Source organism: Apteryx rowi, unplaced genomic scaffold (genome assembly GCF_003343035.1).
Source record: "Apteryx rowi isolate R43461 unplaced genomic scaffold, aptRow1 scaffold_7, whole genome shotgun sequence".
NCBI lineage: Eukaryota > Metazoa > Chordata > Aves > Apterygiformes > Apterygidae > Apteryx > Apteryx rowi.
In genome coordinates, this window is record NW_020450982.1 from 7,122,426 (window position 1) to 7,142,424 (window position 19,999).

Genomic DNA, 19,999 nt, shown 5'->3' on the forward strand with positions numbered 1-19,999 from the left:
GGATGGTGGCGGGGGATGTGGGGTGCCATCCCCACACGGAGGCGAGGCGGGGTGTCCCCAGGCAGGGGTGAGTCCCACTAATCTCCCCGGTCCCCATCCCCCCTGCAGGAGACCCGGACAAGGGCGAGATGGGGCTGGGGGCTGTGCCGGGGCGCCAGCCTGCCTTCCGCGAGGGCCTGGCCATGGCCGTGCAGTACGCCAAGGCCGTGGACTGCCCCAGGTAGGTGTGTGGGGCGGCGGGGGAGCAATGTGCCATCCCCTCCTCGTCCCCACCTGCCTGTGCCCAGGCCACCACAGCCTAGTCAAGGTGGCGCTGGCCCTGCGCCCGCAGGCAGTGCTGGTCACGCTGTACCCCATGGAGACAGTCACCCCCAACAGGGACCATCCCCATTGGCATCGATCCCGCGCTTGGCCTTCGCACAGTCCCCGTGCTGGACCTGTCTCCCCCCTCCATCAGTCACTCTCCTACCAACATGGTGGTTATTTTACCACCCCTGCTTGCAGCAGAACACTGTTCCAGCACCTCTGCCCACAAGCTGCCCTTTTTTTGACTCCATCTTTTGCCCTGGTTTCCTGGCCAGCTTTGTCCTGCAGCTTACACAGCCATACTTTTACCCTAGTATACATTTGAACAGCAGTTGAGGCCCCTGTTGAGTGCTGTGTTGAACAGGCCAACCTCTTTTTGTAAGGCAAACCCTCCCCCTGGTGCTTGTAGGTACCTCTGCTCCTCTCATACCCTAAAGCAATTAATCTTAGAGTTGCAGGGGAGGCAGTAGGCCCCTCTTGCGCCTCAGGTGATTCAGGATAACTGCATCAAAGCACTTCTCTGTGTCACTTGCTCCTGCTTCAGCTGCCAGCCTCAGCTGTTTCTCTGTACAGGACTTGGCCTTTGTACTGCTGCACCTTGCCACCCCCTGGGGCGCAGAGACCTTCCTGTGACGATGAGCCCTTTTCCGCTGTGCCAGCAGTGCCTCCCTTGCTGGGAGCAGGAGCCAGTTCTGTTTGCACACTCCTGCATGCAGTCCTAAGACAGTTAATGTTTTCACTCAGAGCAGTCCCAAAGCTGACCCTTCATAAGGGTCTATCCACTCATCTTATCCTGTAATGCCTCCTGGAGGCTCTTGTCCTCATCTCTGCACAGTAGTCCCCCCCCMCACACACACCATTTCAACAAGTAATTTCCACTGACACCACAACAGTTGCTTTACTGAAGTCCCCACTGATCAAAGTGCAGTAGATGCATTGCAAGAGATGTAGTTAGTCTGGCACAATCCACTTCAGAAAAACAATGTTCCATTTCTATTCCATTTACCTCTTTGCATCATTCTTTCCCTCAAAATGTAATCTAAGGCCCTGCCTACAGGATGCATCAGACTGAGGGCTGCAGTTGCCCAGGTCATTACGCTCTGTTAACAGGGAGATGATAGTCTGTTTTGGTTTCACAGTACCCCTTCACCAAATCAAGATCCTTGTTCCTGCCCTGCAGTTGAGCTTTGAATGCAGCCTGTCATAGCCCAGCAGCTGGCCACCTTTTCCCCTTCCTGTTCTAAACCTTTGGCCGTAGCAAACAGCAAGACAAGGCATCCGATCTGCTGCGAGCAGAGACAGCGCACCTGCYGTCCATCATGATGGCTTCAGGGCAGCTCCAGTAGTGAGACCCGCTATGGGGGTATTCACCCTCTGAATCTCTGGGGTTGGCCTTGGCATGAGGGAGGAGGAGGCAGCAGACAAAAGAGGGAAGAACCAAGGCCTATCATTTGTCGTTTAATAGGTTCAAAGATGTTCTTCTGCATACTGAAGTGGGATTGTACAGGCTTGTATCCCTGCAGCTCGCTGGAGCCTGTTTTGCCTCCTGCGTGGAAGGGAACTACTTTTGACACGTTCTGTGTCTGCTTCCTTACCCTCGCTGCATTTTCTAACTGCAGAGGAAGGTGCATTAGTGCGTGACCACTCAGTTTGGAGACTGGAGCTACTGCCCACGGCTGATCTCTCTGCAGGATCCATCTGATGGCTGGGCGGGTTCCTGTGGGTGCAGACCGGGCAGCAGTGGCAGGTGAGATGGAAACCACGTTCATTGAGAATCTCCGATATGCTGCTGACATCCTGGCCCAGGTAACTAGGAAACAGGTCCTGCTCCATGGGTGCAACTCTTAGCGGACTGAGGGTGGCGAGTCCACCACCAGCCTGGAACAGGGAAGGAGCACTCTCAGCTGCAGCGCAAGCCAGCAGCTGCCTGCTGCAGAGGTGACAAGATGCTCCATTGGGTGACATCACTGTGTTACAGGAAGACATGATTGGACTGATAGAGCCTATTAACAGTCGCATCACTGACCCCCGCTACTTTCTGAACACCCCGCACCAAGGTAAGGCAGACATCTCCCCAAAGTCTCCTTCAAGGGAGGAGAAAGAGCCCCTAAACATTCTGACTGAAGGCAGATCCCTTGCTGCTGCTCGAGTGCAAAGCCAGGAGGTTGCCTACCTGCAGGGTCCTGCTGTGGGACCACAGCTGATGAATGGGGGTCTCAGGGCTTCACCCTGAAGCTCCCAGCCTGGGAATGACTGGTGCTCATCTCTTGCACCCTTAGCTGCTGCCATCTTGGAGAAGGTGGGACGGCCCAACCTGAAGCTGCAGCTGGTGAGTCAGTATCGAGCATCTCAAGGGTCCACCTTCCACCAGGGAACCTCGCTTCCCATCTGTAAAGCCAAACCCCGCTCCATGGTGAAGCTGAGTATTAGCCAAATACAGCAGGCAGAAGGAGATGCCCAGCACAGTGGTGTGAGGGCCACAGGAAAGGCTCAGACGCTTCAGGGCCTTGCAGCCCTGCTCCAGCATCCCCAGCATGTTGCATGCAGGGCCTGGCACCACAGGGGAGCCCTGGTGGCTGTGGGCTTTGTAGCCCTTCCTGGGGGCACAGGGAGGGACAGGGACTCCATCCCCAGCCACTTGCTGCTGAACAGCCTACACTGTCTCCTCTCTCACACAGGACATCTTTCACTGCCAGATCATGGATGGGAATTTGTCACGCAACCTGGAGACATACTTCCCCCTCATAGGTAGGGCACTGCACCTGAAGGGGCTCCTACACGTACATGGGGCAGGAGTGGCTTTGAGATGGGGCCCTCCTTCCCCACACTGTGGTGGCTGGCTGGGGATGAGGGGCTGCTCTCAGGTCACCTTGTCCCATGCCTATAGAAGGCTGCAGGCACAGTTGCCTTGAGCAAAGAGCCTCTCATTCTCTCCCTAGGTCACATCCAGATTGCACAGGTGCCAGGGCGGCACGAGCCCGACAGCCCTGGGGAGGTGAATTTCCCCTACCTCTTCCAGCTCCTGGAGTCCCTTGGCTACACTGGCTACGTGGGGTGCGAGTACGCTCCAAAAGGTGAGTGGGCCTGCAGTCTGAGCGCCACTAGTAGATCCCAGCACGGACCAGCTTGCTGGAGACCATGAAAAAAGCAGGCATGTCTTAGGGGGCTATGCAGGCAGTGGGCTGGGGGGGGGCACCTAGGGATGAGTACCCTGCCTGCAGGAAAATCAGCGCCAGCTTGCCTGGGGGGGGGCCAGCAGAAAACCCTGTTTCTCACTGTAGGAGACACAGTGGATGGTCTGGGCTGGCTGCGCTCGTACTGGGAGAGCCGAGGCCTGCAGCATGAAGAGACCGGAAAGGCAACAGAATAAAACAGAATGAAATCACTGGAATAAAATTCAAATCAGTGGCCCAAACAAAAAAGCAAGTCTGCTCCCTGTTTGACTGGGGTGATTTCTAGAGCAAGGTTAAGAGCTTCTATGTCCTAGTCACCTTCTTAACACTCTTTGCTGTTTGCTGAGACCAAGGCTGTTCTGCAGGCCTGCAGCAGGCCCTGCTAGGCCAGCACAGAAAGTTGGGCCCTCATCTGCTCAAGTACTGTCTGCCGCAAGTCATAGTTGGGGGTGGCTGGGGCAGCACTGGAGCTGACAGGATGACTAGAGCTACACAGGAGCACCTTCACCTCCTCAGTGGCACMCTCAGTGGCACACCAGGCACTGCTGGGCTTGGGAAGGGAGTGGGTTCTTCCAGTCCAGCTCCAGCTGGAGTCAGGGGAAGAGGGACTGGTGCTGTGGGCTTTGACATCCTGCCTCTTCCACGCCCTGGAGTTCTTGAGGCTGCTGTCGTGTGGCCAAGACACTCATGTCAGAATGCCAAACCCTGCAGGCAGGTGGGGAAAGTGAAGCGACCAGCTGCCTTGCAGGCTCCCTGAGAGAAAGGCCTGGTTCAACCTGGGGCTGAGCACAGAGGCCATGCCTCCACACTGAGGTACCAGGCTTGGAGCTGCCTTCACAGGGACACACCGTGCTGACAGAGGGACTGTATTACTGTTGCTCTAGAGCAAGTATGAGACTCCAGTGCAAATCCAGCCAGCCCCCTCCATCCTCACTTTCGGGAGAGGCAGCCTGTAGGGTCAGGGTTGCCTCTGCAGCTCCTATGAAAGGCTAGCCAGCAGCACACAAGTGGGGAATCTGGTTCAGTTTACTTCACAGATATAGCAATGGCTTTAGTGTACATCTCCAAAAAAACCCTTTCCCCTGGTCCAGTTCACCCTTCCTGTCTCATTCAGTGCTCTCCTGATAAAAGCAAAGGGCCAGAAGTGGGCAGCCTCACTGCCAAGAGCCCTAAAGTGCAGGAGCCTCTTCACCTAAAGCGAGGTACGCTGCTGCCCCATGCCAGAAGGTGCAGCATGCTCCTCCACACTTTCCTGGCAGGCAGAATTCACCTGCAGATGCCAAAGCCATGTCCCTGAGAGCCACTCTGCCAGGCTGCAGCAGCCAAGCTCCAGTCCTTGCAATTCGATTCAAGTTCATTCAGTACTGAAAAGCGTGCTGAGGGCCACACCAGCCAGCCAGTGAAAGTGCAGCAGGGGCTGGAGCCCAAGAGGAGGAGCCAGGCTGCCCTCGCGCATTCCCAGGCTCCTCGGTTTGGTACCCATGTGTGCTGCTAGCGGTGCTGCCTGCAGTGCTGGAGCACAGGTACCAAGAGGCCTGTTCTTCCCCGTCATCACCATTGGCACAGATGTGCAGAGAGGTCCAGTACATGTGTCACTGCAGGACGTGGGCTCCAGTGCTAGAGCAGGCCTGTCCAGAGGTTGAAGCAGGCAGTGTTGATAACTGACTCCAGGTGATGGTATGTGGACACAAGCTGCGGCAGAGGGCTCTCGCTGTTCTGGGGCTGCACAGGGAATGGCTCCCGGAAAACCACTGTGAGGCTCTGCTGAGAGGAAGGAGCAAGTGAGGGATGGGATTAAGACAAGTACATACCCAGGCGCATGGGCACTCATGTGGCAGTGTCAGGCAGGTATCAGGAGAAGTCCTAGCATGTCAAGGGCACTAAGCTAGTGCCTCCTCCCATGACAGAGCATGTTTAAGCCTTCTCCCATTTGTCCCAGTGAGAATTAGGTGCGAGGACATGCCCACTCCTTCTGCCTAGGCTCCCCATGAACCTGCAGTTATACAAATCCTGCATCAGCTGCCTCAGGAGAGGAGGGGATCTTACTGCCTCCAGGGAAATTAGAGGGAAATTTCTTCTAAGGCAAAGAGTTGCACCTCTGTTCTCATAATGACTATACTGACAAGGCCAGGCAAGGGCAGAGGGGGACAGAGAATGGGGTTCAGAAGAGGTTACAAAAACTGAAGCACAAGAAAAATGCAAGTGGCTCAGTGCACTCATAGATCAGTGTGGTGGAGGCAGGAGACAGGGGACTGGATGATCTCCAGAGCTGGAATACAGACTTCACATCCAGTAGCCAGGCTCTCCTAACAAACTCGTAAAGCTACGAGAAGAGCTGTGTAACTGCCAAACAGCAAATGCACTGCCATCATTTAAGAGGGAAGAGAAAGTGATCTGTGAGCCTAACTCCAACAGCGTGCAAGGCTTTAGAGCAGGCCTGGAAAGAAAGAATCACGAAGTAAACACAGCACTGTTTTACCAAAGCGATATGCTAACCCTAGAGTTCTCTTTGATAAGGTAATATTTCTAGACAAAGGAATCATGGTATATCTTATCTGAGCTTCAGAAAGGATTTGATGTAGTGCCACATGGGAAATTTAGGTAAGCTGAAAAAGATAGAAATTAATGCAAAAATTATAAGGCGAAGATGGTAGTGCTGAAAGGGGAAGTAGAAGGCTGGAGAGAGGTTACAAATGGAATTCCTCCAGGATAGGTTTTGGGACTCACGTTGTCTAGTACTTTATAATGAATCTGGTACAAAGATGAGGAGCATGCTGATAAAATTTGAAGCACTAATACAAAAGAGGATTGGGATAATACAAAAAGAAACCCTAGAGACTCTTGAGAGGCCACAGGAAAGGGATGAATGTTAAGCACAAAATACAAGGTTAAGAACATGAAGGATTTCTGTTACAAGATGGGAGTTCACTAAGGGGAAGTGATGAAGGTGGCAGAGGGTCTGGGTGTATCAGTGACCACAAGCTGACACAATCACCAGTGTGACATAGCCAGGAAAAGACTAATACCACCCCAGGCTCTACCAGAAGTACCAGCAGGGACAGGAAAGCAGTGCAATTGCAGAAGGCTCTGGTGAGACTCCTCTGGAATACCAGGTACAGTCCCAGGCATCCATATTTACAAAGGCTGACCTTTAATAAAAAGGGCTCTGAAGGACAATGAAGTCACTGGGGAAGGGAAGGCCTTTCTTAGTAGTAGAGGCTTGAAGAGCTCAGCTTGTTTAACATAGCAAAACAGAGACAGGAGAAAATTCCACCTTCAGATGTGGAGGGGAATCTAGGTGTCAGGGAAGGACAAGTACCAGCCCAGTGAAGAGATGCTTCAGCTCAAAACTGCCACTGGCAYGAGAGGATAAAACTGGTCATGACAAAATCTCAAAAGCCAGCATGAGATGGGAAGGGCTTTTCGCCATCAGCTGGCAGGAAGGCTCTGAGCAAGCAGCCTTCGGGCAGGCACCACCTTTTCTGTCTCTCCTACCCACTTTTAAGATGGAGTGCAACTTATTTACAAAGGGATCAGACATGCTGCATTCCCTGTGATAGCATCACTGTGGAACTGGATTTCCTCTGAGCCATCCTGCCCTCTGCCTGGAGCACAGCTGATGGCAGAGAATTTTTGCCATCAAGCCTGGAAAAGGCCAAAACAGGTGCAGCTTTGCTGGGACCCTCACAGTGCAGGTCCCCATCCCTCCTCCCCAGGTAAAAGCAGTATGCAGCACTAGTGACCACTTTTTCAGCCAGGCCCAAGTTTGGTCTGGCTTTGGATTGAATAGACAAGGAGTTTTTAGCCTGGAAAGAGACACCTGAGAACAGGTTCTAAAAGCAATCCTGGGAGGGGAAAGGGACTGTCAGATGCTGGGACAGTATTTGGGAAAGGTGTCACAAGCTTCTTGACTTGCTCTTACTCTCTCCATGAGCACCTGCTCTTGGCCACTGCTGGATGAATTTAGACAGACTCCTGGTCTGAGCAGATATAGCTGCTCTTACATTCTTAAATTCTTACCGTCTTTCCTGAATGGGAGTCAAGAAACACAAGAACGAAGCAATCTGTAAATTTCTGGTTAAGCACAACCTGTCAAGAGAGCCACAGCACACATTGGAAAAGAGACAGTACAAACCCCAGGACAGGCAAAGGAAAGCACCAACCCAGGGACGTGCTGATGTGCAGGACTGGCAGCAYGATACAGCAGTGAAAGTGCAAGCCTGCCCGGCTCACGGGTGACACTGCCAAACTGTGGGGATATACATTGGGCAACTGTGGGCATGGTGCTCTGGAGGGTGAAAAGTGACCTGCCTGTCTGGAGGCAGACAAGCAGACACTGCTGCACTGCAGGAGCACACACATCACACCTCACCAGTGGCAGAGTGGAGAATAACATCATGGCAGCACCCATGCCGTCCTGACAGCACTCGCCAGGCTCACACTGCAGGAAGCCATGGCAGGTGGGCCCTGGGCAGGGGAGACAAAGCTACAGGCGGGTGACAGGCTGGCTCTTACCAGGTACTGGGTGCCAGTTTCAGTGTTGTGGAAGTGCCGACAACTCTGGGGAAAGCGGCTCAACAGCACTTTAATGAGGCTCTGGTACCAGGAGGCTGTCATGGTGAGGAAGCATCCCTGCGGGCACAGAAAAGGTCTGATCTCAAAACCCCCTCCAGCCATGGCACCAGCAGCCATAATGCTAGAGCATCCAGACCCCTAAAGAGACACGTCCCTCAGAGCTCACTGAGGCACTCTGACCCAGGGCCATTCACTCTCCATACACAGGCCTGGGCAGCCTCCCCCTTCACCCACTAGAAAGTATATTCCTGCCTCTGCCTCCTCACCAAGTAGGAAGAGACATGCCCTGCAGGACCTTCATCTGCAGCCCCACTCCTTCCCCAGAGCAGGGCAGTGACTGCTAGGCACCATGACTCTTGGCCCTGCTGCTTACCAGCTGAGGGTCAACATCAGCAATGGATTTCCCATGCACGGCATCAAGCAGCTCCTCCAGCTCCACCAGCGAGAGCTTGCCCAGCTTCAGCTTGTCAGAAGCCAGAGGCTCCAGAAGGAAGAGACGCTTCCAGAGGTTGTCCCTGCGGCAGTGGCACTTGGCCAGCTGCACCATGTTGCTGAGTTGTTTCTGGGCTGAGGCCACCTCAGAGGCCAGCAAGGGGAAGAGCGGCGAGGTATAGAAGAGCCCAGGCCCCAGTTTGACTTGCGTGCCCCCCGCATAAAACTCGCTGCTGTCCTCCACGTCCTGCCACAGCTCCCGTTCTGCTGGTTGCTGCTGCCCCAGGCTTGGCTCCGGCTCCGCTGCCTCCCATGCGGCCCGGCCCACCACAGGCTCCAGCACTTCCCGCTGCAAGCGCGGCAACTTCTTGAAGCGCCGCATATCAGCCGTGAGCCGGGGGAAGAGCTCCCGCTGGCTAGTCATGATGACGTAGAAACGCAAGCTGAGAGCAAAGAGACACTTGTGAGCTGGGAAAGGGCTGCTCTCTTCCCAGCTGGGCTGCAAATGAACCATGGGCCTCTGTCCCTGCCAGTAAGGGTGTTCCTCTGTGTTCCTCTGCCCAGACAGAGGGACAGCAGTGCTGGACAGACACCACACTATCCAGTCTCCTGCAAAGGAGCCTCCCCAGACAGCATCACACCTACTCACAATGTCCCAGACAAAGTTGGTCCCTTCCAGAGCCCTCTTCCCCAGCCAAAAGCTTTGGTGATGTGTCCCGGGGCCCTCAGTTCTCACCGGAGCATGCGTCTCTCTGCCTCGCTCTGCTCCTCAAACGGTGCTGCACTGTGACATACCAGCAGGGACACGTCAAAGTCATCATGATGACGCAGACCTTCAGAGTCCTTGTAGGAGCCCGAGCTAGGAGTAAAGGCATATTGGTATGAAACAGATCTCACTTCCTTTCCCCAGAGCTCTCAGTCACAACAGAATTACTGTGCATGAAGGACTGGAGATAGCAGGACTCTTTGGAAGTGTGGCAACTGCATGTGCGTACACACACACACACACACACACCATCCTTGCTGGCCATCATCTCAGAAAAGCTGGGCAGGACTGCTGGCACTATAGAGGACAGCATCAGCTTTGCTGGCACCTTGGTGCAGTCTCCCCCCGGCTGTGGGGTGCCAGCCAATTTGGGACAGCTCCAGGTACCAGCAGCAGATGCACTCACCTGTTCCAGATAGAGACCAGTGCATATTCATTCTGCTCTGTGCCTGGTGCCCCCTTCTTGCTGTCGCTGCCCGTGGCTGGCCGGGCCATGCGCAGGGGTTTCATGTGGTAGGTGTTGGCATGGTCAGCGATGTAGTTGTACAGCTGGTGTGCAGTGATCATGTTGGTGGGCAGGGCCAGTGTGCCTAGCAGGGGAGGACATGTTGCTATCACAAGAGTTGCTCAGCACCTATTACCCGGGCAGAGCAGTGTCCCTGCAAACTACTCTGGGGGACAGAGCCCTTGAGTAACCAGCATACCCTCCACAACAGGGCAGCAGAGACTTCTCCTAGAGCTGGGCACCCCATGTCACCCTCTCCCTCTCATCTCGCTGGATACTCCCAGGGTCATGTTTGCTTGTAGAGCACTTGGGAACTTTTTGCCAAGTTACAGGCTGGCAATCAGACCCAGACTGATCACACACCAAGTTACTCACCTTGGAAAACATGGTTGCGGCCAAATTTGGGTATGTCAGTGTGGTGGGCAATGAAATCCTCCAGGAAGCTGGTGAGATGGTAGCCCTGGCGGAGGGTCATATGGGAGCCCAGCAGATACTGGTGCACTATACGCAAGTGGAAGTCGTAGCTGAATGAATGCACGTGCATGAGGTCCCGCACCTTGTCACACTCCTCCGTGAAGAGCATGGAGAGCTGGGGAGGGACAGGGAGTCAAGGCAGGCATGTTCCCAGGCACCTCACACCCTTCTGCAAAGCTCTGCTGACAGCAAGGTACGGCAGAGCCGTTGTGATCACCCTTGCCCTGACACCAGGGCAGGATGCAGCCCAGAAGCCATATGGCACAGTGCAAATAGCAGACTTGCAGGCCTGGCCCCTGGACCAAGGGATCCAGCTTAGTGGCTCCTTCTACACTTGATCCTGCTGCTGGGACAATGAAAATCCCACTGCTGGTCTCCAGTAGCAGCACAGACTGATCAGCACTGCCTTGCTTTTGGCAAGGGGCTCATCCCCACCTTGAGCTGGAAGCCACATGGCTGTGAAGGAGGACATGGCCTCCTTTCAGTTGAGTGCTGATCTGCACTGCCTAGTCCCTGTGCCGGGATGGGATGCGCCAGAGCTGGATCCCCAGTGAGATCTGGATCTACAGGTAGTGGGACTGACCCCTGAATCCCCCCCTCTTCCCATGGCAGGAGGCAGCACAGGGGCCTGGGGGGAGTTGTTGGACCCAGACTCCAGAGATGGGCAATGACAGAGCTGCTACTGCCCTGTGCTCAGTAACTAGCGGGGACCCAGCCTGGCTGCTGGGAAGCCAGATCCAGCAGCAGCTGGTGTGTCCTAGCAGGAGCTGCCAGCACGTGGCCATCATCTCTGCCCAGCGTGCTAGTCCTTCACAGAGCATTGGCCTTCACACACACACCGTGACTATGCCCCTAGCACAACTGCAGCTACTGTGCCAGGGGACAGTGTCAGTGAAGGCCTTGGCCTTGCCCTCATGCCAAGAGCTGATGGTGCCATTTTGCTGTCTCTCAGCTCTTTGACCCCTTTGGGCAGCTGACCCACACCATAATCCCTTGGTATAAGAATGGGGCAAGCAGGGAAAAACAGCAGACAGGAAGCACCAGCACAAGAACAGGCTTGCTCTCTGCACTGCTCGCATTGCTGCTGCCACGAGCACCCAGAGGGCAACCAGCACAGCCAGGACCATCCTGGAGAGGAGCCTGCAGCTCTGTCCCAGAAGAGGCAGAGCGAAGAGCAAGAAATACAAGGCACTATCCCCACTGTCCCCATGTGAGCACCCAGGGCCCACCCCGTCCTCCTCCCAAGCTGTGCTGCCCACTGTGGCATGTACTGCTACACAAGCCACCACCAGCACAGGAGGCAAGAGACAGCTCTGGCAGCTGGCTGCTGGGGCAGGAAGGGTGAAAGCACAGCCAGTGGGAGATTCAGCCCTGCACTGACAGGTCCTGCTGTGCCCAGCATAGCAGTGGGAGGAGAGGACGTACCGCAGACTCAGAGACGGAGCTGGGTCCCATGCAGCTCTTGCTGCGAGCTCTGGCTGTAAGAGTACCCTGATGGAGAGAGATGCACAGCCAGTGGGAAGAGGGACAAGGCACTGCCCAGCCCTGTCCCTGCATCCAGCCTGCCCAGGGTGGGACACAGGCCCAGGGTGGGACAAGGGGAGCAAAGAGGGCACAGGAGCCCAACAGCCCCACCTGAGGGAACTCTGGGCTAGTCCTGGCATGTGGAAAGGTCAGCCAGGCCCCTGCAGCAAGCCCCATACCTTTTGTCCACTGCTGCCAGCACTGTCCCCTCCCACTGCAGAACCAGGCAAAGCCTTCTCCCAAATCAGCCAGAGAGAGCAAAGACATTCCCTGCAATGCCTGGTAATCCTGCCCTGTGTATAGGCAGGTTCCTCAGGAAAGTCTCAGCAGACTCTCAGGGACTGCCATGAAGCCCCAGCATGCTCTGGCTCAGGAGAACCACTCTTGGAATATGTAAGACGCAGTCTTGCTAAGAAGTCACCTTGTGAAAGACAGTATGGTCATGCAGGACCTCCTGCCTCAGACAGACTGGGGGCAGCCAGCTCCTAGGCAGCCACCCAGTGCCTTGGGGACAGGTGAGAGTAGGTGGCACCTTGATACACCACAGAGAAGGGAGCAGGCAGCCTTGTGGTGCTGTAAAGCAAGGCATGGAGGTGTCAAGAACCAGGGCTCATGGTGCAGAAAGGGATCTCCTCCAGCAAAGGGCAGCCAGCCATGCTCACAGCCATTCTTCTTCCTCCTTGCTCACAGGAAGCAGCAAGCTGCTGGCTTTCCATGCACCGACTTTTCTTGGAGCAGCCATCTGCCAGAATTGCTCTTATTCCTCCCCAGACTGCTCTCTCTTCTTCACCCAGCTAGGACAAGAGTCATTCTCTTCCCAAACTTCCCACACTCACTGCACTCCAGGTTTGCTTAAGCAGCATCCCATGAAGAGTATGCAGCTGCTGAAGGCTCTGCATGGTTCTGCTTTTCCAGGAGGAGGAAGCAGAGCTTTCCAAAACTTGCTGCACCTGAAAAATCCACCCTGTCCCAGAGATCACTGCCTCCCCCAAAGCAGCCGCTGGCCCTGAGAAGCAACAGTTATGCCTGTGAAGCCGTTACCTGGGAGTTCACAGACTGGCCCATGGGGATCCGCGAGCACTCCAGCGCATACTGCTTCACACAGAAGTAATAGCCCTGGAGGAGAGAGCACACTGAGCACAGTCCAGGCCTCGGGCTTCTCCAGTGAAGGAGAACAGCCCCTGCCAGGCTGGCTGCACCCCAGACTGTCCCTTCACCGTCTGAGTTAGGTCCCAAACACTCTTGCTCTGGGCTTTCTCTCCCCTCCTGTCCGAACCAAGCAGGTCCAGAGAGAGACCAGGCAACATGTGGCTGAGCACAGAGTACCGTGCCTGGTGCTCAGCCCTCACCTCTATATAAGCCCCACCCCAGGCAACTCTTACTGCCCTTGGCCCTGCAAGAGGACCCCTTGCTGACCCACAACCCTGCGGGACTGTGGAAGAGGCAAGATGAGAAAGGGAGAATCATATGTCCCTGCTGTGCCTCTTCTCTTATCACTCATGCTGTGTCCTTTGAAGATTGTCCCAACTCCCCCACCCCAGCCAGAGACTATATTATGTTACTTGTTCTCTCTCACCTGGAAGGCCAGCTCCATCAGCACAATCCCACCCGGCAGAGCTCTCTGTAGATGATAGGTGGCAACAGCAGGGCTTGTGCTCTGGGAAGAGAAGGACAAAGTTGGAAAGGCTCTGAGGCACACTCTTGGAGCCATGCTCCAAGGAAGGAGGCAGCTCAAATGCTGTGATTTGGTAGAACTATCCTGTTCCTCCCTAGTTGCCTCTTCTCTAGAAATGAAGAGTCACAGCCTGCACAGTCTCTCCTCACAGTGGAGCCATTCCAGGCTCATCTTCGGCCTGTTGCCCTCCTCCGATCTCTTCAACTTCAGCTTCTCATGTTCATCTCACTCTGACAAAAGATCCTTCTGCCTCCAGAAACCTTCTCCCCATAGAGACTGAAGCATCTCTGACAGGTAAGCCACCAGCATCCCACCCAAAGACAGCCCTCCTGGCTTCAGGTCACTCTGGTCCTCTTCTGAGCCTTCACCAAGTTATTGCCATCCTTTTGAGATCTGCATTGGTTCCACCCACTCCCAGGAAGGGGTTCTCAAGGCTGCTTGAAGTCAGGCAGGAGGGGGAGCAGGTCTCATGTGGCCCAACATCCCAAAGATGGTGCTGGTCTAGACAGTTTCCTGCTTGGATCCTTCGCCTGCCCTTTCACATCCTTCCTGCTTTAAACTGATTCAAAAGCCAGCCAAAACTACCCCACTTCACAGCCTGACTTCCATCCCAGTTCCACAGCTTTGGCAGCACATGCACTCACCTTTGGACTCCCCTCGGCTTTCGGCTTTGTGTAGGAAAAGGACCCTCTCCCCTCCACACCCATTGCTGCCAGAGCTCGGATCCGGCTAGTACTACTGCAAACAAGAGCAGAGAGAGCCTTGAGCATGGGGCCCATGGTCCCTGCTGTGCTAAGCCAGGGGGTAGCTCAGTGCATCGGCTGCTCTCTAACACTGGAACTCCCAGAACATTACTGACCTGCGAGTGGTAGGCGAGGGTGGCCGCACCTGGACCAGAATGAAGCCCATGCTCTGCAGGTACTGGATGTATTGCTGCAGGAAGGCATTGCACATTTCTTGCAGCCAAGGCTCCTCCTTCAGCTTGCAGGGCAGCGCTTCTGCCGAGTCACAGCTGTGGCTGCGATCCCTCCCTGAAGCTGTAGAATCATTTGAGCGGTGGCGCTTCTGGAAAAGAAAATAACTTCTTAAGGAGACCAGCTGTGACTGGCCCCAGCAGGGGACACTTGCTGGGATACCACCAGCTGCCCTAGTCAAGTGGAGGGCAGACCTTCCCTCTGCCAGAGGGCACTAACAGCTGTTCCCTCAAACACTGTCCTAGTGCACGTGCTGAACACAAGATCCAAGACTTACCTAGCCCTTGACTGACCTAACAGCACCGTAACAGACTGCAGAAAAAGGCACAGTGGCAGAAGGGGATAATCCACATCTCCCACCCACAGAACGGCTTGCACAAAGTCTTACTGCCTCGTGACTGGCTCACACAAGGCTCAATAGCACCTCAGCTCCTGCTGTCCATGTAAGAGACCAATTCCCTTATGAATCCGGGTGACTTCTCAGGATTTAGCACTAGTTCAATAGCACAGTTACATGATATCAATAGTGTTTCCTTTTAAGTGTTTTCAGTTCCCTTTTTGATTTCTTTGAATACTCTCTCTTGTGCGTGTGAGACACTGACGTTGCTTTTGTTGATCTCCTTACTTCTTTGACATATTTCTATCTGCCCTTTCATTCACCTCCCCCAGGAGTAATCCCTTTACCTGGGGTTTCTCCAGCTACTCACTGACCTTCTCTTGAGTCCCTCTAGTTCAATGCCTTTGTCACAGGATGCTTGGTCTCACACCTACTGTACAGATGAAGACATTAACCCACTAGTATTTTACAAAAGCATTAGAGTATTATCCATAACACCCATTTCTCACATACTCTAAGTGGTTTGCCCTTTGCATGCAACTGTCCATGAATTGAAGGAATCCACTGAGCTGTCTGTCCTGTTTGTACAGGTTCTGTAGTTAGTGTACAACACAGGAGTAGTTCAAATTTCTCTCCGTATCGTGCTGTTCTATTACGAACCAAGTCCCAGCTGCCATGATACCACTCATTTCACAGGTTATTCAGGTCCCTCTCGAGTTCCTTGCAGTCCTTTTCTGTTCAGACCAACCTGAACAGTTATATAGCATTGCAAAGCTTAGCATCTTGTATGTACTATGATAAATTATCTGAAGATACAGAACCCAGTACACAATCTTGATGCCCCTGCTGCCAGGCTCTTCATACTGAATAGCCAATTTTCATTGTGCTCTGTTCCAAAAACAAAGACAAATTTTCATTCTGTGATGGTACTTTTCCTTTCTCTTGTGAGCGCTCAATTTCTGTAGCAACCTCTGCTTAAAGACCCTGTCAGAATCCTTTTGACACTTAGATAAATTACAACAGCCTGTTCTTCCCTTCTGACACACACACACAGACTGTGAGTGACTGGCACGGGATCTGCACTGGTTAGACTCTGTCAGGTTGCAATCTGCTCAGGATTCAGCTAGTTTGTTTTCAATTGTTTCAGCTATTTGCTGGGTGTGGGCAAGGTTTATCAGGTCTGGCTGCTGAACGCCTACAAGCAAGTTTTGCTTCCCCAGTTGATCAGTACTAGATGGTGCTCTCTGATGGCTCTGCTAGACTGAATTCCGTGGGCAGCAAAGGGAAGTCAGTCTTCCTCAGGCATGGCCTGGCTGCAGAAAAAAGGCTCTGAGGACTCAAAGATTTTCCCAGACTCCATCTTCACCATTGTGGCAGCCCTGGGCTAAGGATGCAAATTCACCCTGTAGCACAGAGGTGAGCTCAGAGCGGTCCTGTCCTGGGAAAGGACTGCAAAGCCATCCTTTGCCCCTGTGCACAAAGCCCAGCCCCACTGGCACTCACCTTTCCCTCCACCTTGCACTGCTGGTCAGTCTGAATCTGCTGCCGGAAGGCCGGGTCAAAGAGCAAGGGGGTAGCACAGTAGTGAACCAGGCGCGAGGACTGCTTCAGGGTCTCCAGGTCTGCCAGCTGCTCGGCACAGCAGAAGAGGAACACAGCTATAGCACACATCCCTCACCAAGCCTAGGAACAGGCTGTCTGCCACACCATCCTACTGCTCAAGCGGGGATTAAGCTCTAGCGGCATTCCTGCCCCGTTTTATAATCCAGCCAGTGCTGGGCAGTGAGGACCTGTTCCCAAAGCTCTGTGCTAGAGCCCAGAAGCCCAAAAAGTTCATGCAGAGAGCTCTACTCCACAGCCAAACACCAGCCCCAAAACACACCCTGCTCCGAGCTCCAGCGCTTCCCCTGGTCACAGGGAGCCTGGTGCTCCTAGCACCCCACAGGAGGGCCCAGTCTGCCCTCCGCCTGCCCCGGCTGCACTCACACTGATAGGCATGTTGGACTGTGCCGATCTCTGCTGCCAGGTCACAAAGAGATTCTCAATCTTCATCTGTTTCTCCAGTTCTGGAGGAAAGAGAGCAGACACAAGAGTATCAAGCCACAGCTCCAAGCAGTGCCACTCCCCTTCACCCACATCCTACCCACCTCACACTCTGTGTGGGTCATACCCCATCCCCTTACAGTACTCGGGTCAGAGCAGCCGAAAACTGTCCCCTCTGCCAGGAGTCTTGTTCTGCTCTTTCTGAGCTCCTTTGACAGGAGCAGGGCTGGGATGAGGCAGTTAGGTGGGCTCCCATGACAGCAGGGCCCTTGCTTTACCTTTCCTCTCCATGCTCTTGATTTCCAGGAATTGGGCCCCATGCCGAGACACAGGGTCAAAAGGTCCCAAGTCAGGCCCATGGGGTATGCGCTTAACAGCAGTAACATCCCGTAGAGCTTCATCAAAGGGCACCACATCGGGATGGAAGTGCAGAGACGGCAGACTGCGTGCAGAGCTGCTCAGCCGGCCTTGTTCCTTACTAGGGGGGGGGCTGGAGCTGCGGATCAGTGCATCCACCTCCAAAGTGGAGTTTAGGAAGGGGTTTGGCTCCTAAAGAAACAGACACAGCTATGAAAGCCTCCTCACTGCCAGCCTGGGAGCAAGGATCCACAAGAACAGAGTAAACCCAATTTTGACCATCTGCAGCCATCTCTGTTGGCCATCTCTGTCACCAGCACTGAGGAGAGCAGACCATGCCCAAAGCCCTGAGCAGGCCTCTGTCCAGTATGGCCATAGTGTGCAGCAGAAAGCCCATTCTGCAGCCTTGTCCACCCTAAATATTCCAGTCACATACAAGTGCTGGCAACAGCAGAGCCTGTATCCCTCTCTGCCACTGGCTGTCTCCTAAAGCAGACAGGAGCAGCCTGGGTGGGCATGGCCACAGGCGGACTTGTGAGCACCTGGGGATGCCTTGCCAACTAGCATGCAAAAGCACAAAGTGTCTGGAGCCTCCCTCAGACCACAGAGCTGCCAGGACAGGCCACCCATGAGGGGGAAAGGCCTGCCCTGCCTGGCAGGGTGCCCTACCTGCTTGCTGTCCTCGTGCCATGGTGTGTCCATGAAGCAGTAGTGGTGAAAGAGTCCCAGTTTCTGGCTGAGCAGGCAGTGCACAATGTGAGACCGAGCATTCTGCCATTGCAGCAGGCGAGTGAGTGAGCAGTTCAGGTTGGCCCCCAGGTCTGGGGACCAGTTGTAAGYGTAGAGCGTCAGCTGGTGGGAGAGAGGAGGAGAAGGGAGGGTGAAGGGTCTGCTCAGAGAGGGCCTGCACAGTGACACAGGCTGAGCCAGGTGCTCTGGGTGGTACTTGCTGCAGCTCCAGCTTGTTTCACACAGCRAGGCTGGGACTAGGATAGTTGCAACAGCTCATTGGCAACATCCCTGTTAATAGCCACAGCTGTGCACGGTGGTGCTTCCTGTACCAGGCAGCACGAGTACCTAGGCTGCCGTGGCAGATACTGCATGTCTCCACGGGCCTTGCTATGGGAGGAAAGGGCAATAACAATCCACAGTTGGGTGGCTGGAATCAGTGGCAGAGAGGGCTGCTGCCTCCCCAGCACTCCCCACAGCACTGCAGGGAGCCCCAGCTCTGCTTGCAGCATGAGCAGGGACGACCTGCTCAGCTGCTTAGCAGGCGCCAGCCTGGGGGAGGCCAGCTGCCTGCAGCAGTGCTCTGTCCCTTGTCTTCTCAGCCCCAGGCCAGTCAGGAACAGCCTGGCTTTAAGGAGACAATATCACACACGCACAGTTGTTACCTTTTTGTCAACAATCTCTATGAAGAGGAACCTCTGCCGGGGCGCCAGGTCTCGCCCAGAGAGGCTTGGGTCAGACCCTCTCTCTGCCGAGCTGAATTCCATGGCCTCAAAGCGCTGAAGGCCTTTGTGAGCTGGAAGAAGCTAGAGTTAATATTCTTGGTACCAATTCATCCTGCTATTACATCCCACACACCACTGAGGCAGCACGACAGGACCTCATGCCTGAATAGTACTGTTCAGTTCACCACTCTCAAAAGAACATGGGACAGATCCTGACCTGCACCAGGCCTGCTATCACATAGACTGCCCAAGACCTCTTGGTCATATTCAAAGCTATGCGGCTTTTCTGCCCCAGCTAGTCCTACCTGAGGCTATTCCAAGAGCTAAGGGGCTATCGTCACCCATTTCTTGGCATGGCCTACTATCGTCTCCCCAACGGCCTATTTGTTACCGTGACACAGCTACAAGAGACGTCTCCTCTGCAGTACCATTTGCAGAGATATGGACACTATGAAACAGATGCAGTTGGTGCTCAAAACTATAAGGAAGTTTCTCGTTGTTGGTGACTGTGTGGAACAGCCTCCAAATGGGACTGCTGGGGACAGGAAAGCAAGCTYGGCCCATTTGAAAAGGGGGTCTACATTGTGATTACAGGTTGTAGTTGGCATTCACTGAGATCTGTGCTCTCCCCAGGTCACTTCTTGTGTGCCTAAATATGCTGGGATCTGAATAAATCCCAGCTTCCTAGATAACATCTTTGGCTTCTGCTTTTTCCCTTTTCTTAAATTATTTCCATCATTCCCTGTACCACCTGTTAACTCAAAGGCCCATCCTTGCTACTGGATGGGCAGTTTCAAGTAACTCACTACACTGTCCACCTTGGCTTTGGCCTTGCTCTTCTAAAAAAAGCAGGAAAAGCAGAAGATATAGCATGGCCCCAGGACATTTTTAATCTCTCCCATCCCACAAAACATCCCAAGCGTTAGCACCATGCAGACAGTCGTGAAGCTAAACTGAACAGAGAAGAGTACAGCCCATCTGCCAGTTGCAGACTTCTCAGTGCTGCAGCTTTGGTGTTAGAAAAGCCCTAGAGCAATCAGATTAGACCTGACTATGGTTGTGCATGGTGAGTCCTGCCACAGCATCACCACCTGGAGCCCTTCCACAGCCAAGCCATTTTGCTACAGGTTTTGGAGCAGCAATTGCTCAAGCCTGTCACTCCAACAGCACCATGCTGAACAGGGACTTACGTCTGAACCTACAAGCAGGCAGAACTGGCTGCTCCTCCTCACTGCTGTCTGCAGGTAGAGACAACGTTAGCTTCCCAGAAGGAGCAGCACCCAACTTTGCTGGACCAGGCAAGCCAGGCGCTACCTGTCCTGGGACCCAGCCTAGGCATGGGAGAGGAAGGGATCACAACAGTGTGTGTCCCTGAGCATCTCCAGCTCAACATTTCCCAGCAGG

At 54.2% G+C, this 19,999-nt stretch overlaps 2 protein-coding genes across 13 annotated transcripts in view; one reads left to right on the plus strand and one right to left on the minus strand.

Annotated features, from left to right (window-relative positions):
- The first annotated feature begins 85 nt into the window (after positions 1-85).
- HYI (hydroxypyruvate isomerase (putative)) lies at positions 86-4,510 on the plus strand. The gene is made up of 7 exons (XM_026086652.1): positions 86-220; positions 1,998-2,112; positions 2,285-2,363; positions 2,586-2,635; positions 2,985-3,054; positions 3,246-3,380; positions 3,588-4,510. Exons 1-7 carry the CDS (start codon positions 129-131, stop codon positions 3,674-3,676), a joined length of 630 nt encoding a protein of 209 aa, XP_025942437.1. The 5' UTR covers positions 86-128; the 3' UTR covers positions 3,677-4,510.
- The window catches only part of SZT2 (SZT2, KICSTOR complex subunit), a 61,410-nt gene continuing 45,898 nt past the window's right edge, over positions 4,488-19,999 (minus strand). For 6 of the 12 annotated variants that reach the window (XM_026086644.1, XM_026086647.1, XM_026086645.1 and 3 more), the window contains 17 exons: positions 18,536-18,666; positions 17,811-17,993; positions 17,063-17,333; positions 16,728-16,807; positions 16,245-16,370; positions 14,290-14,495; positions 14,075-14,168; positions 13,332-13,412; positions 12,797-12,871; positions 11,657-11,722; positions 10,133-10,346; positions 9,659-9,842; positions 9,223-9,345; positions 8,428-8,929; positions 7,995-8,111; positions 7,500-7,568; positions 4,488-5,243 (listed from right to left, as the gene is read on the minus strand). In XM_026086644.1, coding sequence (XP_025942429.1) covers positions 5,097-5,243; positions 7,500-7,568; positions 7,995-8,111; positions 8,428-8,929; positions 9,223-9,345; positions 9,659-9,842; positions 10,133-10,346; positions 11,657-11,722; positions 12,797-12,871; positions 13,332-13,412; positions 14,075-14,168; positions 14,290-14,495; positions 16,245-16,370; positions 16,728-16,807; positions 17,063-17,333; positions 17,811-17,993; positions 18,536-18,666 — 2,669 coding nt within the window. In that variant the 3' untranslated portion in view covers positions 4,488-5,096. Of the gene's footprint in view, positions 5,244-7,499; positions 7,569-7,994; positions 8,112-8,427; positions 8,930-9,222; positions 9,346-9,658; positions 9,843-10,132; positions 10,347-11,656; positions 11,723-12,796; positions 12,872-13,331; positions 13,413-14,074; positions 14,169-14,289; positions 14,496-15,115; positions 15,175-16,244; positions 16,371-16,727; positions 16,808-17,062; positions 17,334-17,810; positions 17,994-18,535; positions 18,667-19,999 lie in introns of those variants that run through there. The other 6 variants (XM_026086643.1, XM_026086648.1, XM_026086649.1 and 3 more) reach the window with 6 other exon arrangements.